Source organism: Panthera leo, chromosome D3, assembly GCF_018350215.1.
Source record: "Panthera leo isolate Ple1 chromosome D3, P.leo_Ple1_pat1.1, whole genome shotgun sequence".
NCBI lineage: Eukaryota > Metazoa > Chordata > Mammalia > Carnivora > Felidae > Panthera > Panthera leo.
In genome coordinates, this window is record NC_056690.1 from 23,177,817 (window position 1) to 23,198,971 (window position 21,155).

The following is a 21,155-nucleotide window of genomic DNA, read 5'->3' on the forward strand; positions in this document are numbered from 1 at the left end:
AGACAGGGCTGGGGCAGGGTACCAGGATGCCCCAGGGTGGTGGACGAAAGAATTCCTGCTGAGTCTCTGTCCTCCAAGGCTGAACTAAGTCTGCAGCCCCGCCTCCAGCTGGTCCCCCACCCTAAGGCCCGCTAATGGGCCTCTGAGGCCCACAGTGCCCTGGTCGTGTCGAGCCTAAGTGATGATAAAATCGACAGCAGTTTAATTGGTAATTTTAATCCTGGACAGAGCAGTAATGGCGTTACTAATTGGATCGTTAGAGATTTGTGCTTTATGGCTGTGTAATTAGAGGAGCTGTGGGGGGCCGGGGTGAACTGGGGGGCCATGTGGGGCCAGGGGCAGGGAGCAGCAGGCAGGGCCCTTCCCAGGCTGGGGCTGGGTCACCACCGGGACCTCCTTCTCATCTACTGCTCCTTCCAAGCAGGGCCCCCAGGGCAGTGGAGTGAGGGAGGTCACAGTTAGGGGTCTGTTTGTGCCCCTCCCAGAACTATCATGTTGGGAGGAGCAGGCCTTGGGGTCCATTACACAAAAAGACCCCAAATCTCATAGCCCAGCTCCCTACAGAACAGGGCACAGGGGTTCCCACAAGCCCAGCCCTTCCCTGCACCCTCATATACGCGTGCCCCTGTGCTCATGTGGGCTCACACCATTCTGTGCAGCCTTGCCCATGGGCTTACTATGGAGCCACAACGCCGTGGCCTTGCAGGATGGCCCCCAGGACTCTGGGTGACCACAAAGTGTCCCCATTTTAGAATAAGAAAGGGTCTTAGGTTCTCCCACTCTGCTCACTTCTCATATGGGGAAACTGAGGCCCAGAGAGGGTAGCGGACATCCTGTGTGTGTTCCATGCTAGTCTCATATGTTTATGTGAGGCTTACATCCCTGAACACCAATATTTGGTGGGTTTTCGTCACGCGTGAGACTGCCACTCTGCACCTGTGTGAGGGAGGCACGTGGGCCGGAACTCGGGCCCAGCCCCCACCCCTGGCACATGGGGCATGTGTTGTCAAGCGTGGAGGGGAGGCAGGGTGGAGGGTCCTTTGGATTGGATTCACTATGCCTGGCACTCAACAAATCTTTGCTGTATTAATTAATAAAGCAAAAAAAGAAAAAGAAAAGAGAGGGAGGTCTGGAGGGAGGACAGAGAGATCATGGACCAAGGGCTTCCGTCACATGCCCTTCTCATTGGTCCCCTAGCCTACCACTGGTTGTTCTCTTAAACACAGGCCACAGTCCCCTCACAGCCCTGCAATGGCATCCACCTTATTCCAAGGGAGGGCCAAAGTCACGAGGGGCCCCAATACTTCCCTCCTCATCTCTCCGCCCCCACCTGCCCCCTGCTCACCTGGCGGTTCCTGGCAGAGTGTCGGGCACACTCCTACCTCAGACCTCTTGGCGCTGGCTGTGTTTGTCACGCGCTCCCGCTAGACATCTTCATCGCTCACTCCTTAAGCTCTTTACTCAAAAATCACCCTCCCAGTGGGTCTTCCCTGACCCCCCTAGCTTTAAAAATTATGTTTAAAAACACACATCAAAAGACAAATGGTGCCTGTTCTCCCACTGCCCTGCTTGTCCTGGCTTGAACATACCACAATGTAACACACATGGATTCTTCCTTCTTCCTCTTTCTCTCTCTTTCTTTCTTTCAAGTTTATTTATTTTGAGAGAGAGAGAGAGAAAACATGCAAGTGGGGGAGGGGCAGAGAGAGAGAGGAAAAAAGAGAGAGAGAATCCTAAGCCGGCTCCACATTGTCAGTGCAGAGACTGATGCGGAGCTTGAACTCACAGACTATGAGATCGTGAACTGAGCCGAAATCAAGAGTCAGATGCTCAACTGACTAAGCTACCCAGGCATCCCTGGATTCTCCTTTCTTGCCGGTACTGGGTTTTGTTCACTGCTGCATCCCTAGTGTTGTGACATATAGTAGGTGCTCATATATAGCTGTTGAGTGAATGAATGAATGGGAGTGTCCCTACAGAGGCAGCCCTGGGAGGTGAGGGCGGGTTGTGGGAAGTGTGCAGGTTGAGGGGGCAGGAAGCAGATGCTGGGCGGGGACTGTGGCTGAGGCACCCCTACCTGTGAGCCCTTCCTTCTGGCTGACCTGGCTCCCACCTCCTGCAGCAGCTCAGTTAGGAGACAGTGCCTGGCGACCTATATCAGCAAATTAGACAGACGGGGGCCGGGGGGAAATGAAAGTGTCTTCCTGCCAAATGTCCACCTCAGTGCCCTCCACCTGATGGCCATCAACCCAACCTCCTCTCCCCTTCTGCCAGGTCATCCCGTGGCCTCTGACTGCCTCCTTCCTGGTCCCCCCACAAGAAGTGGCTGGCTACCTCCGGGCTACTCTCAGGGACTCTAAGGAGACCCCTCCTCTGCTGGCCCCATCTCCCTGTTCCCAAGCAGGAGACAGTGCCTGAAATGCCACTACCAGCACTGAGGTGGCTTGCACCTGGGCCCAGCACTGGGGTCCGGAGTTCTCGATAATGCCCTGCCCACCCGCCTGGGCCCACTGCCTTAGGCTTCGTCAGGTGATGTATGGCCCACTGGGCCTGCCAGGAAGTGACAGCAGATGGATGGGCAGTGCCGAAGGGTGGGCTCAGAGCCAGGAGCAGAGAGCAGAGATGGGGGAGGTGCCTGGCTCCAGAGAAAGCCATTCCCGGAATGCCACCCTCCCTGACCGAGGGCAGGACGGGGAGTACCAGAGTAGTCTCAGACATGGCTCCCACACAATGGCCCTGAGTGTGAGGAAGTGGAGGGAGCTGGGGGGCTCTTGGCTCCTCAGGGCATCTCTCCAGGCCTCAACTTCCTCATCTGTAAAATGGCAATGATGCACCCACTGGGAGGTGGCAGGAAGGGTCAACTGAGAGAATGCACAGCAAGCAGAGTCCCCAGACTCAGGGGTGCTCGAATCACCAACCTTCAGCCTTGTTAGGCTTGGTGCTGGCCAGGGAGGGGTGGTCCCTAAAATTCTGCTTCCTTCTTCCTGTATCTCCCCACCTGACCCCTTCCCCTATCTTCCCTCTCCTGGCCTTTGGGAGAATCGCACATCCAGAGATCGACCGGCAAAATTCTGTTTGACCTCACTCCCATTTTCCAGAGGGGAAAACTGAGGTCTTGAGAGAAGAACCTGCTCAAGGTTAGTTAGGAGGACTTGTAAGACCCCTCGTGGTGATTGCTGAAAGAAGTGCCTTCCCCACTGTGGACCCGGGAGGGTGGGGAGTGGGGGACCCATGCAGCTGCCTAGCAGGGGGACAGTGCTGGGCACGGGGAAGGGGACTGGGGGACAGGGGTGCAATGCGGTTGCTTCGGCCAAGTCAGGATGCGCCAGACACCGCCATGGGCTCTGTCTGCGTCCAAGGAGACCAGGACACCAGGCGGGCGGACGGCATGTCCTTGCTGGCTGGTCCTGGAGGAGGGATGGGGAGTAGGGGGGAGGGTCATTCTGGGAACCGGGGCTGCCTGCAGGGCCAGGCGGCGTCTCCTGGCATCTGTTCACCTGCCCTGCTCCCCAGAGGAGCACGGACTTCACGTGGGTCTCCCAACGGCTATGGGCATGTGACGCAGATGTACACAGACAGGCCTGGTGGATGTGTGAGGGGGTGTGGGCGTGCACGGGTGCATGTGGGCATGTCAGACCTGGTGTGTGCACATGTGTGGAGGCTGATATGCACATGTAGAGGTCTTAACGCCTGGACCCAAAGAACCCAGGGCCAGGGCAGAGCAGTGTGGGCACTGCACGCATCTATGTGGGCAGTGCACTTTGCACATGTGGGCCTCTCTGTACACTCGGGCATAGATGAGATGTTGACATATGTCAGTGGGTATGAGGAAAGACATGTGCTCAGTCAACACCCACCAGGTCCTATACAAGCTCGGTCTCAGCTTTAATCAAAAGGAATCGTGTCGGGGCGCCTGGGTGGCTCAGTCAGTTAAGAGTCTGACTTTGGCTCAGGTCATGATCTCACGGTTGGTGAGTTCGAGCTCCGTTGGGCTCTGTCTGTGCTGACAACTCGGAGACTAGAGCCTGCTTCGGATTCTGTGTCTCCCTCTCTTTGTCCTTCCCCAGCTTGTGCTTGTGCTCCCTCTCTGTGTCTCTCTCTCAATAATAAATAAATAAACAAAAAAATTATATATATAAAAAAGGGACAGTGTTGGCCCCCCATTGTCAGTGGGGAAACTGAGGCGGCTGCCTGCCTAAGGCTACCAGGATTCCTGCCTGTAAATCCAAGAGAACACCCCCTGCCCTGTCCACCTCACAAGGTGGGACACGAGTTTGGCCCTGAAGAAAGGCTCTGCCCAGATCACAGGCCCTATTCTGGAATGTTAGGCTTGCTCTGGACTTGTTCTTCTGCGTAGTGACAGGGTGGGATCATGGAATCCCAGGGTTGGATGGGCCTTTGGGGTCACTTGGGGCAGCCCCCTGCTGCTAACTGGGGGACTGATGGCCAGTACCCTTGTGAAGGAGGGAGCCCCAGCTGGAGGGCCTCACTGCCCCCTCCTTGGGGCCTGCTTCCTCACCTATAGAATAGAGCAGCCTCCCCAGCTCCTCTGTGGCCAGGGGACAGGTAAGGGGAGGAGGAAGGGCTGCTGGAGGGCTAAGACCCAAGGTCAGCTCAGGGACGAGGCGGTGGTCCCAGCGTGCTCTCCTGCCAGTCTGGGAGGGGAGATGAGCCGGGGGTTGTGGGGAGAGGGAGGCTGAAGGGATCTGAGGCAGGGAGACGGGCCTTCCAGTTCAGTTAGTGAAGGGATTTGTCATTTTAATGATGTGATATTTCTCGCCTGGCTCCGGTCTGTGGCAGCATGAAGGGGACAGCTGCCTCCCTGAATGAGGTGGTGCCTGTGCTGGTGGAGGGTGTCCTCAGCACCCGGCCAGGCTGAGTCTGGGGACAAGGCCTGGAGGCCGGGGTTTTGGGGACCACTGGCCATCATGCAACTGCATCTCTAGTCCAGCTCTGCCTCTCCCTCCTTGCGTGACCTTGGACGAGTCCTTCCCCAAACTGAGGCTCAGTATCGTCTGTGAAGTGGGGCTAATACCATCACCCTGGCTGTTGGCTCTGGCATCTTTCACATCCTCCCCTTTGCTGTCTCTTCCAGTCCCACCACCGGGACCCTCTCTTCTGCTCCTGAATTTCTGCAGACCCTCAGCAGGCCCCCTCCTTCCAGGCAACAGGGTCTTTTGGAAGTGCTGACCTGACTCTGGCTCCTTATCACTCCGCCTCCCCTGGCCCCCTGCCCCCATCCCAGCTCCAGGCCGTAAGTGTCCTGAACTTGTCCCAGCTGCTTGAGCATGTCTTGCCCTTCCTCGCTTCCAGGACTTTATAGAAGCTGCTGCCTCTGCCATCACCCTGGTCCCTCAGGTCTGGCCAGAGGCCTCCTCTGGCCCTCATAGCCACCCTTTATTTGCCCCCCGACCACATTTTGTTACATTGGAGGGTGACAGCTGGTTTCCCGGTTTGTCTCACTTGCTCTGTGTTCCAGCACATCGTAGGCCCTAAGTGTGTGATTGTTGAATGACCGAACGAGGGGCTGCAGAGCTGCCCTCCTGACCCTGGCGTGCAGCAGCGGGGATGTGGGTGGCGGCTGCAGTTAGGGTGGCCCAGTGGGTGGCCTATCCATCAGCCTGGCGCTGCGCCTGACCAGATGGAGCTAAGCCCCTGGGGAAGGGAGAGGAAGGAAAGATCCATCACCCAACCGGTTGGTCTGCGGGTGTGTGGGTGTGTCGCACCTGCCCCCAACGAGATCCTCATTCATCATGCTGTCCCTGGGATGCTGGGATGGGAAGAGCAGGCGGCAACCCCTCTGGCAGCCCCTGTGGGGCCCGAAACTTCAGGAAGTCTGCAGCTCTCTCATGCTCAGTAGGGGGGGCGGGGGAGGAATTGAAGTCTGGAGGATGGTGGCAGGAATTAAAAGTGGGGACTCTGGGGGTGCCTGGGTGGTTCAGTCGGTTAAGCGGCCGACTTCAGCTCAGGTCATGATCTCGCGGTCCGTGGGTTCGAGCCCCGCGTCGGGCTCTGTGCTGACAGCTCAGAGCCTGGAGCCTGTTTCAGATTCTGTGTCTCCCTCTCTCTGACCCTCCCCTGTTCATGCTCTGTCTCTCCCTGTCTCAAAAATAAATAAAACATTTAAAAAAAAATTAAAAAAAAAAAAGTGGGGACTTTGGGGCCAGACCAACCAGTGTTTGAGTGACAGCTCTGGGACTCACTTCTGTGACCCTGGGTAAGTCTCTGGCTTCTGGGAGCCAGTGTCTTCATCCATAAAACGGGGACACAGCCGTGCCCTCTCACCCAGAAGAGGATTCATGGAGACGAAGCTCCGTGCGCTCCTTCCGTGGCCCCTGCTCCTCCAGCTGGCAGGGGAGGAGGAGGCAGCAGGGGCTGCCAGTGGTAGGGCCAGCGGATTCAGGGGGTACTGGCTCATTGTCTGGGCATTAGGGGGAAGGAGATGTTGATGGATGCTCCTCTGGGCCAGAGGGGCTGGGGGAGGGTGTGGCTGAGTGATGACCAGGCCCCTGGTGATTACAGCTCAGCTGACCCAACCAGCTGGCGGGGGGGGGGGGGGGGGGGGGGGGGGGGGGGGAGGGGGGTGGTTGGGGGGGTGGTTGGGGGGGGGACATCACACCCCAGACTCTCTCCCAGCAGGAAGTCAAGGCGTCCCCCCTCAGCATTTTAATTATAAAAGCAAACACTTTCTGAGCTAGCATTTCACCCAAATGCTAGCACAATAGCCTAGGGAGTGGAGTAAGATCCTGGGGGCATTAAGATCCTCACGCCACGGAGGGGGAAACAGAGACCCTTTCTTGCATTCAGCAAATACGTACTGAGCACCTACCTACTCAGTGCCAGACTCTGTGCCGGGCATGGGGAAATCAGACAAGAAGGTTTGGGCCGCCTGCTTTCCCCAGATACTCTGGAAGTTGCAGGTGGATCAGGACTGTTTTGCACCCAACGTGCTGCATAAACAAGGATATGTCACCATAGCATCCCTTCGGGGAGTGCATGTTCCCTGGCAGTCACGGGGCACACTCGGTGCCAGGCCCAGTGCTGGGCACTGAAGGTGCATTGTCTCATTTACTCATCCAAGGCAGACATCAGTGACTCCATTTTCTAGCTTCAAGAAACGCTAAGCGCTAAGGTGACTGGCTTGGAGACCCCCAGCTGGGAACAGGCCGAGCCCACATGTACGTCCAGGACTTGTGCTCTTTCCACCTTCACAGGGCCACATATCCTGGCTGGGTGTGGTTCAATGAGGAGCTGCCAAGCTGGGGGCTCAGGAATGAATGGGCACATGTACCCCAGTGGAGCTAAGCCCAACCCAGAATCCCCAATTCCTCCTGTGCTGCAGGGGCGAGGGCCAGGGCTAGAGCCTCTCCTCCCAGAATCTGATCCCTTCCTCAGACAGCCCCTCCCACACCTGTCCTGCCCTGGGCTTGGTCCCACTGCGGAGCCCCCTCAGAAGGTCTGTGGCTACCCGCAGGTAATGTAAGGGGCGGGGGGGGGGGGCTTTGTTTCATCCACTCTGAGCTGGGCCAGAGGGAGAGACTCTCCTCTGAAGCTGAGAAGCAGAACGATCCCAGGCAGAGAGGTAGGATGGGCACTCCTGAGCCTCAGTCTCCCACCAGCTCACATGAGGGCAGTGGGACGGCACGGGGGGCTCTCGTGGGGCCTCGAGATGCCACCAGATAAGGATCTACCTGGGAGGTGCCGCCACGAATGGGGCCCTAGTGTGTATTGTGGTGAATGCGGCCCTCCTGGGGCCGCTGAGGATCAAAGAGAGAGACCAAGTATGCCAAGGCAAACATCACTGCTATTATTTTCACACTCCTTAGTGCCTGGTCAGAGCAGGAAGTTCAGGGGACTTTGTGGCCCCGACCCCAGGCAGACAGGGTTGGTGCTGGGGTGGGGTGCTAGAGCCTGCTCTCCTGAGCCAGGCCTGGTGCTGGACTGGCCAGAGCAAGCTGGGGGGCTCAGGGAGGGGCAGTGCTTGGCCTATGCTGACCTACCCAGTGGAGCAGAGCCGGCTGTAATGAAGTGGGTTAGCCCCAGGCTGGTACTGATTTCATGTTTCAGTGGCCACTTCCCAGCTGGTAAATGTCACTGGAGAGAGTAGCCGTGGCACCTGGCATGGGCCCAGTCGAGGGTAGGGGCGGGCAGGCTGCCAGAGGGGCTGGGGATGCCCATGGAATGCTGACGCTGGCTCAGGGTTCCCAGACCCTCCAGACACTCCCCACCCCCAAGTCCCAAGGGGTTGTGCCAGCCAGCTGCAGCTGTCACCCACTCAGGGACATTTGCAACCACCAGCCCCTCTCCGGCTGTCAATCCACAAAGGCTTGAGCCCCAGTGTTGGGAGGTCTCTGCACACCATGGGCTACATCCCACCCCTCTTTTCATTGGAGTAAGTTCAGGATGGTCTGGAGGGAGGCACAGCTTCCCAGGGCACACAAGTGGGAGGCTGAGCTCTGGGAGATCCCCTCCTGGCCCAGGACAGCCCCTGCTGCCCTGAGCTGTCTCCTTTGATAACTGAGTCAGGAACAAGCTAATAGCTATAACGGCACAGCGGCCGGCCTTGTTTAATAAACTCTCACTGCGGCAGGCTCTGGCTCAGAACCTGGTATCTTGTGACCCCATTCATTCCCCCATGATCACCCTGTGGTCAGTGGGAGCTGATTCCATCATGCAGGAGAGGAGCGTGAGGGTGGAGAGACCAAGCCCTCTCCTCCAGGCAGTACTGGAAGCAGGACGCCCCCACCCCTACTCCAGCTCTGCTGTGCCACCTACAGTCCTCAAGGGACCCTGTCTCTGTTCAGCTCCCCACCCCAGAGGAGATGGGGCCTGGCCCACCTGTCTGCCCTGCATCTGCCTCCCCTTCCCCAACTCCTGGGATTGCCAGGAAGCAGGAGGTGGGGTGGGGGGTAGTCTGGGGGTGTGGCCATTCCTCTGTTCATCTTGGACTCTCAGCAGCCCTCAGCCTTCGAATCTGGGCCCATGAGTGCTGTGGGGAGGGAGACGGGGGGCGCATGTCCATTCTAGGTCTGGACTTGGGTAGGCGCTGGGCCTCCTGAAAGACTAGGAAGCAAGAAGGGCCGAGGGCAGGTGTGTCACTGCTCACTGTTCCCTCCCCTGTGCCCTCTTTCTCTCCTGCAACCTCCTTCTGAAGACCAAGATCTGCCCAACCCACACCCAACCTAGACTCAACATCTCCTAGGTGTAACCACCCTAAGTGGCATGGATGAGCTACTGGCTGACAGGACGTGCGGTGGCTGATGCCAGTCCTGCTGCTGGAGGGTCTGGAGCAGTGCCCCTGGGGCAGACACACAGCAGCCCCTGAGCCAGGCCTGCCTATAATGCTGTGACTCTCACAGAGTGACTGCTGGGGCCCCTCAGCCCTGTGGGAGCCATCCCCGAATTCTCTGCATCTCCTGGCCCCCACGGCTGCCCAAGGAGCTCCCTGAGGTGGGCCGCATCTATGCAACCACTGCCTTACCGGGCCTCTCCACAGCCGGGACAGGCCACAGCAGAGATTGGCAAATGGGGGTCCTGGGTTTGGGCTAGGGAGGGGGCTGTCTCTGGAGCCGGATGGCCTCTAGGAACAGCGGGCAGCTCACAGGCCTGCCTTGTTGGGAAAAGATGCTCCCCCTTCTCGCGTTTGCTGGGATGTTCCTACGTGGGGCGGGGAGCCCTGGCATCCCCAGCCACTCTCCCCCTTCCACGGGAAAGAGGAGGGAGGAGAGAAAAGCCGTATTAATAAAAGAATAGGATACTGCGACTAACTCCGCAGCGTGTGCAGCTCAGAATAGCAATGTGCTTTCTCAAGGCAAACAGAACTCCCCAGGTGTTAATGCAAATTCACTCCAGTTAAGATGAAAGAGGGTTGTTTCCCCCGTTGCTGGCTAATATGAAGGACTTAATAGATTCAGCTTCAGGAACTTCAGGCTGGGAGCAGGAGGCTGGGGGAGGGATGTAGGCGTGGGCAAAGAAGGGAGGTCCCCACGGGGCTTCGGGGCAGAGCAGCCGCCACGGTGCAATGGTGAGGCTCCTGCCACCTCATCCTCTCCCCGGGGCACTGCTCGAGAGGATGCAGCGGGAAAGCCCAGGGTGGCGATGCCAGCCCCATCCTGGTGCCCACGGCCTGCCCTTCACGTTAACTCATGTGTTGGCACCACCACTGGCCGCTCCATCATTTGTGCCAGAGGAGCGTGGGGGCTAAGAGAAGGGACAGGACGGACCTGGCTGTCTGTGCTGGGCACCTGGTTCACCCAGGTCTTGGCCAGCGGCCCATGGCTGCTGGGCTCCCTGCGGGGTGAAACTGGTTTGACAGGGCGTTGGGGAGACCAGCCCGAGGAATTCCTTTAGAAACATGATATTCAAGAGGCGCCTGGGTGGCTCAGTCAGCGAAGCATCTGACTCTTAATCTCTGATCAGGTCATGATCTCACAGTTCATGAGTTCAAGCCCTGCATTGGGCTCCACGCTGACACTGTGGAGCCTGCTAGAGATTCTCTCTCTCCCTTTCTCTCTGCCTCTCCCCAACTCGTTCTCCCTCCCTCTCTCTCTGTCTCTAAATAAATAAATAATCTTAAAAAAAATAGAAACATGATATTCGGAGACGATTGGAACAAGAAAGGGCCTCAGAGTTCCTCTTGTCCAAACCTGACCTTTTATAGCCAAGAACTTGGAAGCCCAGAAAGTGGAGAGACTTACTCAAGGCTGCCCAGCTGCAAGCAGACAACCTCTGAGGGACCAGACTCCAAGGCCTGCTCTCCTGAAGTGCAGGCTGGGAGCCTGAGTGGTCCTCTGTGGGACACAGTCTGGGTGGCTCTGCCAGCCACAGGCCCCTTTATCCCATGGGAGGAGAGGTAGTGCCCTTCTCCAGCCCGGGGTCCCTGGGTTAAGCTGCCTAACCCAGATCAAGCCCAATTGGCTCACCTATTTCCCCCAGAATTATCCTCCTTTGAAAACTGCCCAGGGTCGCAGCTGGGCCAGTCCAGGGAGGATGGGGTGGGGGACATCACGCACTGCACGGGGCTGCCTGCAGCAGGGGCCCTGGGAAGGTGTCTCTGGGCTCAGCTGGGGACAAAGGGAGTCTTCAGGGAGATCCAGGGGGACAGTGGGTGGGAGCGAGGCTACCCCCACGGATCCACTTCTACTTGTCTGAATTTCACTCCAGTCTCTCAGGGCAAATGGCACAGTAGGTGCTCGTAAGGAGACACCTCCGCAGCCTTCTTCCCTTTTGTTTACTGACTTAATTCCTTCAGATCAAAGACTGCCCCTTCCTCCCTAGCAGGCAGGCGGGGGAATTACATTATTTATATTGGAAATGGGCAAGACTCCATGGGGACTTCTTCCTTATGCCTGATAAGAGAAAATTAGGTCACTGTCATGCCTCCCTGGTGTCTGAGGTTGGGTTTTTACAGCCCAGGCACCCACAGGCTCGGGAAGAGCTCCAGGTGCAGAGCTAGCACTGCCCACCCAGCCCCTCTCCCACCCTGAGCCTCCAGTAAATTATTGACCGGAGCAGCGGGTATTAATGTGACAAATCCAGAACATCCTTTCCATGCAGCCCCAGCCTGGGTTATCTATCATCTCTGGGGCTTTGCAGCTGGCACTGGACAAACACAGCGAGGACAAACAGGCCACATGCAGGTTCATTAAGCTCCCGGTGCAGGTGGAGGGATGGGGCCCACGTGGGGGCCACCAGTGGGCTTGACCCTTCTGAGCCGGGGCTTCCTCTGGGTCACCACTGCTCTTTTCTCTGCCTCCTCCCGCGCCGCCCACCCCTACCCCCACAAAGAAGCAGCCAGATAAAGAGCCACCGTCACCAAGTGGCACTGTGCTTAGAGCTCTCTTATCAATCCCCACAAAACCCTTGCCTCAGGTCACAGGGCTGGCAAGTCGCTGAGGAGGGATTTGAACCCAGGTCTGAGTTCCAAGTCAGAAAGGACTGAAGCCTTCAGCTGTGTGGTCTCCTTAGCCTTCTCCACGGCTGGGTGGAAGGAAAAAAATTGGTTTCTTCACGCGTGCCGTTCCTATTGCTCGTGAATAATGGCGATACTGCCACGTCTCCTCACCCCTTTTTTCTTAGAAATCAGAGTACTTTTTGCATCTGTTCCTCGCGTTATTCTGACAACACCCCAGAGGTACCCAGAGACATTCTTGTCCACCCTCTTTTCAGAGAGGGGAGCAAAGCGTCTGGCCCTGCAGGAAAGGGGGAGCCAGGAGTGAGCGTGCGGCTTAGTGGAGGGCGAGGCAGGCTCTTGCTGCTCTGACTGCGGCACTCTTCAAGAGATGTCTTGATTTCTTCGGCTCACAGGCAACATGCCAGGTGCTATTCTGGGGCTATGGCCCCAGTGAGACGGGCATCAAGTGGGAACCGGGAGAGAACACGGCGAGGGTTCCTCTCTGAGTGAGTCAATTCAGGTGCTCGCAGTGCTGATGAAGAGCCCTGAGCCGGCTCCCCGTAAGCGAGCTCCGGACTCCCCACCAGAGCCGGGACTGTGGCCGCAGCAACCTGCCATAATGCAGTAATGACAGGCTGCCAGGGAGCCCCGTTGCGGCCAAGAGGGGAGCGGAGCCCTTGGTATCTCTGGCCTGGGCTGTCTGAGGGGAAGACACCGGATATGCAGATGGCTCAACTTTCTCTTCCTCAGACGTGCAAGAAATTGGATTCGACACAGTTGCACCAATACCTTTCCACCCCGAGTCCTACTGCTAGGATTCATCCTTCTCCGTGGGTGGCTCCCTATCCATTCCTCCAAAGCAAAGGCTTCTGAGGTGGGCAGCCCTGGGAACAGCTGCCAGGCACTCAGCTCTCAGGCGACGACCAAACGCAAAGGACCAAGTGCTGGCAGGGAGGTCAGAAGGAGCCGCTCAGGGACCCCATGGGACCAGGCTGCAAATGCTAACATTAAGCATGCAGGTCTGGCCAGCAGCTTTGGGTTTACAGCACCATCAAAACAAATTTCAAAAAAGCAGAGAACTCAACTGGTCTCCTCGATACCAAAATACCAGGCAACATTATTGGTTCTAACCCCACTTGATGGAGACCTTGGGATCTGTATGAACGTATTCGTATCTTTTGGCAGTCAGTGGTTGGTTTTAAAAAGTCAGGTAAAAATATTGTCTGGGCATCTTCAAGTGATCAGTATTTATGAATTACTTTCTCTGGCTCACACTACATAGGAATTTCCAATCACTGAAGATAACATAATCTACATTTTTTAAAAAAGTTTATTTATTTTGAGAGAGAGCACAAGCACGAGCAGGGGAGGGGCAGAGAGGGAGGAGAGAGAGAGAATCCCAAGCAGGCCCCGCACTGACAGCGCAGAGCCCGATGGAGCTCAAACTCACAGACCGTGAGATCATGACCTGAGCCGAAACCAGGAGTCAGGATGCTTAACCAACTGAGCCACCCAGGCACCCCCATAATCTACATTTTTAAGAAATGAAGCAGCTTCATATTATTTATCTAATAGTCTAATTAGTTACCAATTCTATAAATTGAAAACTAACAAAATATTGCCTATAAAATGTTGCAATTTAAAAAAATTTTTTTTGCTAATGGTTATTTTTTTGAGAGCGAGTTTCGCAAGCAGGGTAGGGGGAGAGAGAGAGGGAGACCCAGAATTCAGAGTAGGCTCCATCCAGGCTCTGAGCTGTCAGCACACAGCCTGATGCAGGACTCGAACCCATAAACTGTGAGATTATGACCTGAGCTGAAGTCAGATGCTTAACTGAGCCACCCAGGTGCCTCAAATTTTGCAATTTTCTAACTTTACAATTTCAAACATATCTTTCCAAAATATATAAAAAAAAAAACTGTATTTACCTCCGACTCCTGGAAATTTTTGTGTATTCTGATAGGTTATTTTCGTGATTGGCCTGTACAATGGAGACCTGAAATGTATTCTGACTCGTGGCAGGCAGCACTGTGGTCCCTGAGAAGTCCTGATAACACATTGTGCCACTGGAATCTTTCATTTTGGGCTGCATGATTTGAGATAGAATTATCCTATAGTAGTTGTGGTCTTAAAGGATTTTTATTGATTGAAAAAATAGAAACAGAACAAAAAAACGTAAGCTCCACAGCAATGCTTCCCAACCCCAAGTGTGAGTCGTGTGGCCCTGTGGCAATAGCTGGCCTCATCTGTCCCACAGCCAGTGCCCAGCACCCTGTTGGCTCTGAAAGCCCCCCCCCTTCCAGAGCCCAGAACAGGGACACCTGGAAGCAGAGGCACCTTGAAGGGTTGCCTGGTCCAGCACCCTAGTTTTCTGGTCTGGAATTGAGGACAGGCAGGGGGTGTGGAGAGTAAACTGGCACTGGGACCCTGTCCAGGGACTGCTCCATGACCCTGAGTGCCCACAGGACAAAGGAAGAGCGTTCCCAGGTGAAGGTAGAGTAAGGGGTACTGTCATCGGCCTGGAAAAGGTGATCCTTCTATCACCAGTGACACGGGGCCGGAGTTGGGGTGCTGGGCAGTCAGGGAGGGCGGAGGTCCCGTCTCCTCAGAGCCCCCAAGAGTCGGCCCTACCACCCAGCCCAGCTTGCCGCCTCAGTGACTAGGGCATCAAGCAAACCAAGGAAGCCCAAGACACTTTTGACAGCTTAGAATTTTTATTAAAACAATCATTTAAATTACAACAATCCCCGGAATAGAAAATAGCCTTCCATGGTCTGGCCCTGACAGGAGGCAAGACCCAGGCCCCACTGGAACAAGTGAGGTTTGACATCTTTGAAAACGGATGGAGCTTCTCTGGAAGCCCACGAGGGGCTTGCCTGGCCCCAGGGCAGCTGGAAGAGGCTGTCTCCCCACTGAGGTGGACCCTCCGGGGGCTGCAAGGCCCTAGCCCTGTCAGCGAGCAACACTTAGTCCTGGTTGTCAGACTCTGGATTTGCTGTTTTGATTTGAAAGAGAAATGAGGGAGAGAGAAGCTTGTCCCCAAGCTTACAAAACAGTCACTTAAGAAGTGTTATGTAATGCCATGGGGTATTGTCTAGCGGGGCCTGGTGGGTACATGAATAACTGAGCTGATGTCACAGGTCAGAGCGCTGCTGGGGCTGAGGTGGGGCCTCGGTCAGGGCGAACGGTCAGGTCTGTCTGTGTAGACAGAACCGCTAAGGGCCAACACCCCAGCCTTACGGAGTGTCACCAGCTGGGCAGCCCAAGAACCATCAGAAGTGCTTGTAATGAAATAATTGTGGCCAGGCCATGCCCTCAGTGGAGGCTTCCTGACTTGATAAGCTCCCATGCCCTAAAAATGTTCGCTTGAAAAGAACACAGTCACCTGAGCCTCGGCACAAGTCCCTGAAAACCAAGCTCCTCTTTTATTCTGTTTCCTTCCACTGTGGCGCAGGACTTTTCTAAAGGCCACCATCCTCTCCGCCTACCCGTCTTTGGGAGGTACGCGCCAGCTCCCGCCTCCAAGGAGAGCTGAAGTGTTCCTGGAGGAGCGAGGCTCTGCTGGCCCTCCTGAGTCGGCTCTCGGGCCCGACGGTGCTCCTGCCACAGCTCAGATGCCAGCTGGCTCCCTCGTGGCCACATGGCTCGGCATTTCCCGGACTTGGAACACACACACAGCAGTTAAATAATAAAAAAAAAACAAAGCCCGACAACATTTATATAAACCACCACCATGCTCCTGTGCCCACAGCCACTGTTACAGATTAAATTTACAGGTCAGGAGGAAAGTAACTCGTCATGGAAATTCAGGGATGGGTGGTGTGCCTGGGGAGACAAAGCCTCAACACAAGAGCCAGGCCCTACATTACAGATGCCTTAGGACTCCCTCACTGTGACTGCATCTCAGGGGAAGAGGCTTTTGAGGGACAGGGAGACATAAGGAAACTCTCTCAGCCACAGCCATCTACACTGAGCATCCAGATGTGGAGTCCCACCCTGTATATCCTAAGGGGTTTGAGTGACACACAGGGCTGGCTTCCTCAGGGCAAGGGGGCCCAAAAGGGGGTTGGCCAGCCCGGGACACCGTTAGGTCAGCCTGACCGTGGAAAAAAGGCAGGATCTCCGTGAGCTTCTAAGTTTCTCAAAACCACATAGGATTGCCAGAGACACCTCTGCTCTCAGGACATCTCCAGGCCCTCACGTGTCCTCACTTAATAAGCCTCTTTTCACTGGTTCCGACTTTATCTCCTGCTCTGCATAACAGCCCCACTGGAAGGATCCGAATGGCTGGCAGGTCACAGCAGTACCACCAAACCATGGAGAAAAGGAAGGGCAAGAAAGTGGCCCCAAACGAAGGAGCGTGGTGCTATGGGAGTGGCTCCGTGACCCGCTGCCGCCCGAGTGGAAGGGGGCTGTGCACCAGCAGGTGCAGAGCACCAATGGTGAGTGGACACCTGGCTTGTGCATCTGGCTTGTGCTGGGAGGGGCACACGGGACCCCACATGGCCCAAGGGGGAAAAAAAATAAAGGGCTGTCTGCCCCTAAAGGGCAACACCCAAAGGAGGCCCAGTACAGTCAAGGCTAAGGAAGGGCTTGCTGGCATATGGCCCAGGAGGAAAGGTGATTCAGGCAGCAACACAGACTGAGGCCACAGTGAGAAGTACCTGTGGGGCCACAGAGTCCCAGCCAGGCTACCAGGTGCTGACTACAGCGTGACCGGGGAGTCCCCCCGTGGCCCGCCACAGGCAGGAGAGACTAAGGCTGAAGGGCGGGGAGAAAGACACGCAGCTCCTACCTGCCTCTCGAACCCTGGTCTGTGTGGTCTGTGGTGGCAAGAGGAAGGCAGCGAGTGTTCTGTATGGAGCAGATTCCTACTCAGTTCTGTTGGGCCCCCGGCCCCTCTGCTGGCAGCTGACCCCTCATCACAGCTCCTGCCTAAAGTCCTCCCCTAGTCACAGCTGCCTTTCCCATTCTCCACCAGCTGGCAGCCAGAGCGCAGCCTCAGGCTGGGGGGGGCGGGGGTGGGGGTGGGGGTGGTGTGGGCTGAGGACACATCTCGTGGCTTGTCAGGAGCCACAGGCCAGCTCACCGACGATATGTAGCAGGCAGGCTGGCAGGCAGGCCGCTCTGGGCCTGCGCTCGGGTGGGCCACACTTCTTTGCATGCCAGTTCCTCACCAGTGGAGGAGATGAACGTTCTGGAGCCAGGGTGGGGTGGGGGCGGTGGCACCAGGCTCCCTGTCTCCAGGGCTCCTGCACACTTCACTCCCCGGGGCTCGGGAGGTCAGCACTGGACAGTGAGACACAGACCCCAGGGTGCCTTTGACAAAGGAAGTTTGGAACCCCACATTAGATGAGGAAAGACAAATACTTCTTTAAAATGTTTAAAATGAACTAGAACCCCACGAGAGAGCTCTCTGCAGGTCACATTTCAAGGCAATTGCACATGAAGGGGGCTGGGCTCTCCACTCAGCTGGGAAAAGTTCCAGAGCTCCCATGGAAGCCCCCAACCAGCCCACCTATGATGACTCCCACGGTGTCTGACCCATCCCTCTGGTGCCGGGAGCAGCAGGTGTGGCAGATCCTGGGCTGGCTGGGCACCTGCTAGAGCTCTTCAAAGAAGGCCACTCGGGACTTGGCGCTCTGCAAGGTGAGCTGCAAGGAAGCAGAGAAGAAGTTGAAGGGCGCTGGATTTCTGCTTTTATGACAGGTGCCATCCTGCCTTGGGGACTAACCTCAGGGCTGGTTTGGAGTGGAAGGGAAGGCTGCTCAGATAGATGTTCAAGGAGCTGGCGGCCAATCCCAAATAAGTTTCCAGATTTGCCCAAGAACTCAAATTAGGAAGTGACAAATGAGGACATGCCAGGAGGGATGGCTGGTGGACAGAAGCATGTCAGCAGGAAAATGTCATCAACATCATCTTTTCACAGAGGGCAGGAGCTCCCTGGACACTATAAGAGATTCTCACATTCTCGTCTACGAGAGTGTCTAAGATGCTTCTGTGGGGCTCCGTCTGCAGTGGCGCCAGCCTGGGATGCTCGTCCTCTCCAGGGCTCAGAGGACCGGCTTGGCAACACAAGTCTCAGGCAAGGCAGGCCTGTGTCAGACAAGGAGGGGAGTGTCCCTCCCACTCCTGGCTCCCCAGGTGGCCCTATAGCAGACTTGCCCATGACCTGGCAGCTCACAGGGGGTTTGCATCTACAAGCTGGGAGGCAATGAGCTTTCTGGTTGGGGCTGGTTCGGGCAAGGGGGGCAGTCCCCAAGGGGCAGTCCTCTGTCTGGAAACTTAAGGCCTTCCCAGGAAGGATGCTGCCCTAAGAAGCACAGGGCTGGGAAGATGCAGACAGACAGGATCAGGGGTTGAGCTCTTGGCATGGTAGAAAAGGCACTAGAATCTGTGACCCTCCGGAATTGCTGAACCCTCAGCCCCTGAGACTCTGTAGGCCACTTCCCAGGATCTCCCCAAACAGAAGCATCTGGCACGGACACTTTCCAGCACCTGCTCCCCCTCCGGAAATCACCAGTTTGGGTGAGACTGTGTATTCCACATCCAGCTCCTGGACTTCGTAAAGGAGGGTTTTCAGGGAAGGTGGACACAGAGCACATAGTGTTCATCTTCATATCCCCCAAACCCACTTAGCTTACTGCTTCACACCTAGTAGCAGCTCAAACAATGTTTGTTGAATGAGTAAGATGTAGGCTCTTAAGGAAATGGTGTGATGCATGGGAAAGGCAAGAGCTCCACACGAGGCTAAGAAGGCCCGGACACTAATTCTTTTCTGTCACCAGCTCGCTGTGTGGCCTCAGTGGACACCCTTGACTTCTCTGAGCCTCTTTCCTCTGGAGTTAAACCATGGAAGTGGGTTGGATGGTCTGGCCCATTCCCTGGACCTCTGGCAGTCTCTAAATCTGAAAAGTCCTTGGTACTATCTTGCCTCTCTAAAGGGTGGGGGAGGGAAGCTCAAAACCAATCCCTTCTCCATCAAACACAGGCTGCGTCAGTGTGCTCAGATGAGACAGCTTGAGAGCTGGCTCTTTAAACCCTGCCAAATCTTGTGGCCTTGAAGTTCCTGACTAACAAGCTGAGTGCAGGGACGCGTCTGGGCTGTCAGTGGAACCAATTTCAGAAGCCCTCTGGAAAGCCCAGCTCTAATGGGAATGGAGAGAGCTTTCATTTCTTTGCTTAAATGGAACTCCCTCTAGAAGGGAGCCAAGTCTGGATGGGTTTCTCCCTAAATGCAGTCAGAGGAGAACGGCTGCGGGTTATGTGCTCTGTGATAATGGGACTCATGATGTTAACCGGGAAAGAAAGAGAACCTAAGAATCACTGAGACAAAATCCTCTTGCTGGAGAGTTTAAATCAAAAGGTGTGAAACCCAATGTCTCCACTTAGATTTCTTCCACGCTCCCGGAGAAGACCACTGGCTGGCTCCTCGGGGGGACGAGGCACCAACAGGGGACAGGGAGATGCCCACAGCCCTTCCACACACTGAGTCACAGACAGCTCCAGCCAGGCTGTCTGACCTAAGGCCGCTGACCAGTTGGATGGTCCTGGGCAGGTCACTCACTCACTGTGGCCTCAGTTCCCTACGGTGAAGCGGGCCAATGGCACCCCTTCCTCACAGGGGGACACGCAGGGTAACTGGGAAGCACTGTGAAGCAGTCAGCACCATGCCTGATGCTCACGGAGAACCCAACAGCTGTTAGCACCAATCGCAGCATCACATTTCTTCCCCTAACCCCAGCTTTGGCTCCTCTCCTTCCAGTGGGGGCGCAGGGCAGAGTGTAGGCTAGAGGGGGTACAGAAGGCAGGGGCATGCACTGTGCTGGCCTTCGTGGCCTCCAAGGCAGGGCGAGAGGATGGCCCCGAGAGGCCTGGCCACTTCCCCAGGCAGGAAGCCCAGGCTGTGGGGGCCTCTGAGAGCCTTCTGCCCATTTGTACAGTGTTGGCTCCAAGAATTCCTGGATCCTCTACCCAAGCTGCGTGCTGGCTGTCCCCTCGAGGTGCCAGGGGAAGGTTTTGGCAGCTCTGGCAGTGCCAGATTCCAGTTATTCAAGCATGTGTTTGTTGGGATGCAAAGCCCTCTTCGGGTGGGCAAGATGCTTCCCTGGATCCCCACCCCACCCCACGCTGCACGACAGGGGCTCAGCCTGACCTCTTATCTCACAAGAGCACAAGTGGTACCCCAGCCCGAGGAAAGGTTTGGAGCAAAGTCAAATACTCTGGCCATGTAGAAGTAGGAAAGCACCGCAGACATGTGGCCTCGGCAAGAGGAAAGAGTACCACAATCCTCCATAAGGCACCAGGCTGCTACAGGAACAGGCAGACCCACCAGACAGAGGTGGCTGACGTGACCGTGGACGCTGAGGACACTGGGAGCCTCCCGCTGTGGCCCACAGGCGGATCTGGCTACCACTGCCCCTGCCTTTTACCTTTACTGTGTAATTCCTGGCGGTCCTAATTCCATTAGGGACCCTGCTGTCAGGGGAAATTATTGCACAAGTGCACTGTCTGCGGCTGGAACCCTTCCAGTTCCCACCATGGCCTCTGCCTGCTCCCCCCCTCAGCAGCATCCTTTATCTTAGATATCAAGATGTCCTCCTCTGGAGCCAGCCAGCTCTCCCTGTGCTCGTGCAGGAAGGCGGGTGGGGGAAGCAGGCGGTGAGAGGAGGGTCTGCACTGGGCGAGAACTCAGAAACCCAGGGGCAGAGGTCAGGAGGACCCCCAGGGCACTGCCAATAGCATCTGTCAAGCTGCCTTCAGCCTGGCTCCTCTCACCTGTGGGATCTGTCACCACCTGCTGTTTCTAGAAAGCTCACTAACTGTCACAGTTACAGTACAGCTACAGGCAGGGGTATTCCTAAGAGAGAAGGGGAAGGCTCAGAGGAAATGGCACAAAGCGAGCCCTTCATAAAACAAACTGGCTCTGTGGGTCTTTGTGTGCTCATGAAAATCAGCTAACAAGTGTCCTGGTTTCCCTGCCGCCCTCCCATGCTTCAAGGTGTACGAACCCGTGTCAGTGTTTGGTCTGCCTTCTTGCTCAGCGACAGGCCCGGCTATCTGCTCACAGCACAGCAAAGGTGCCATGGAGATGGCCTGACGAAGGCCCTCACCTCCTGCAGGTCACACTGTGAGAACTGAAGCCAGTCTCCCCAGTCCCCCCCCCCCCAACCCTGCACTCTGTTTGATGATCGACAATGACAATAACCTTCTGCTCCCTCTGGCCCGACTTGCCGGGTGGGGGAGGCAGCACCTCTGGGAA

At 56.2% G+C, this 21,155-nt stretch overlaps 1 protein-coding gene across 4 annotated transcripts in view; it reads right to left on the minus strand.

Annotated features, from left to right (window-relative positions):
• Positions 1 to 14,588: 14,588 nt before the first annotated feature.
• Positions 14,589 to 21,155, minus strand: part of NF2 (neurofibromin 2) — an 80,387-nt gene continuing 73,820 nt past the window's right edge. For all 4 annotated transcript variants that reach the window (XM_042909650.1, XM_042909652.1, XM_042909651.1 and 1 more), the window contains one exon: positions 14,589 to 17,547. Coding sequence is in view for 2 of the 4 variants with exons in the window: in XM_042909651.1 (XP_042765585.1) it covers positions 17,497 to 17,547 (51 nt within the window). In the remaining 2 variants the exon portion in view is untranslated. The remainder of the gene's footprint in view (positions 17,548 to 21,155) is intronic.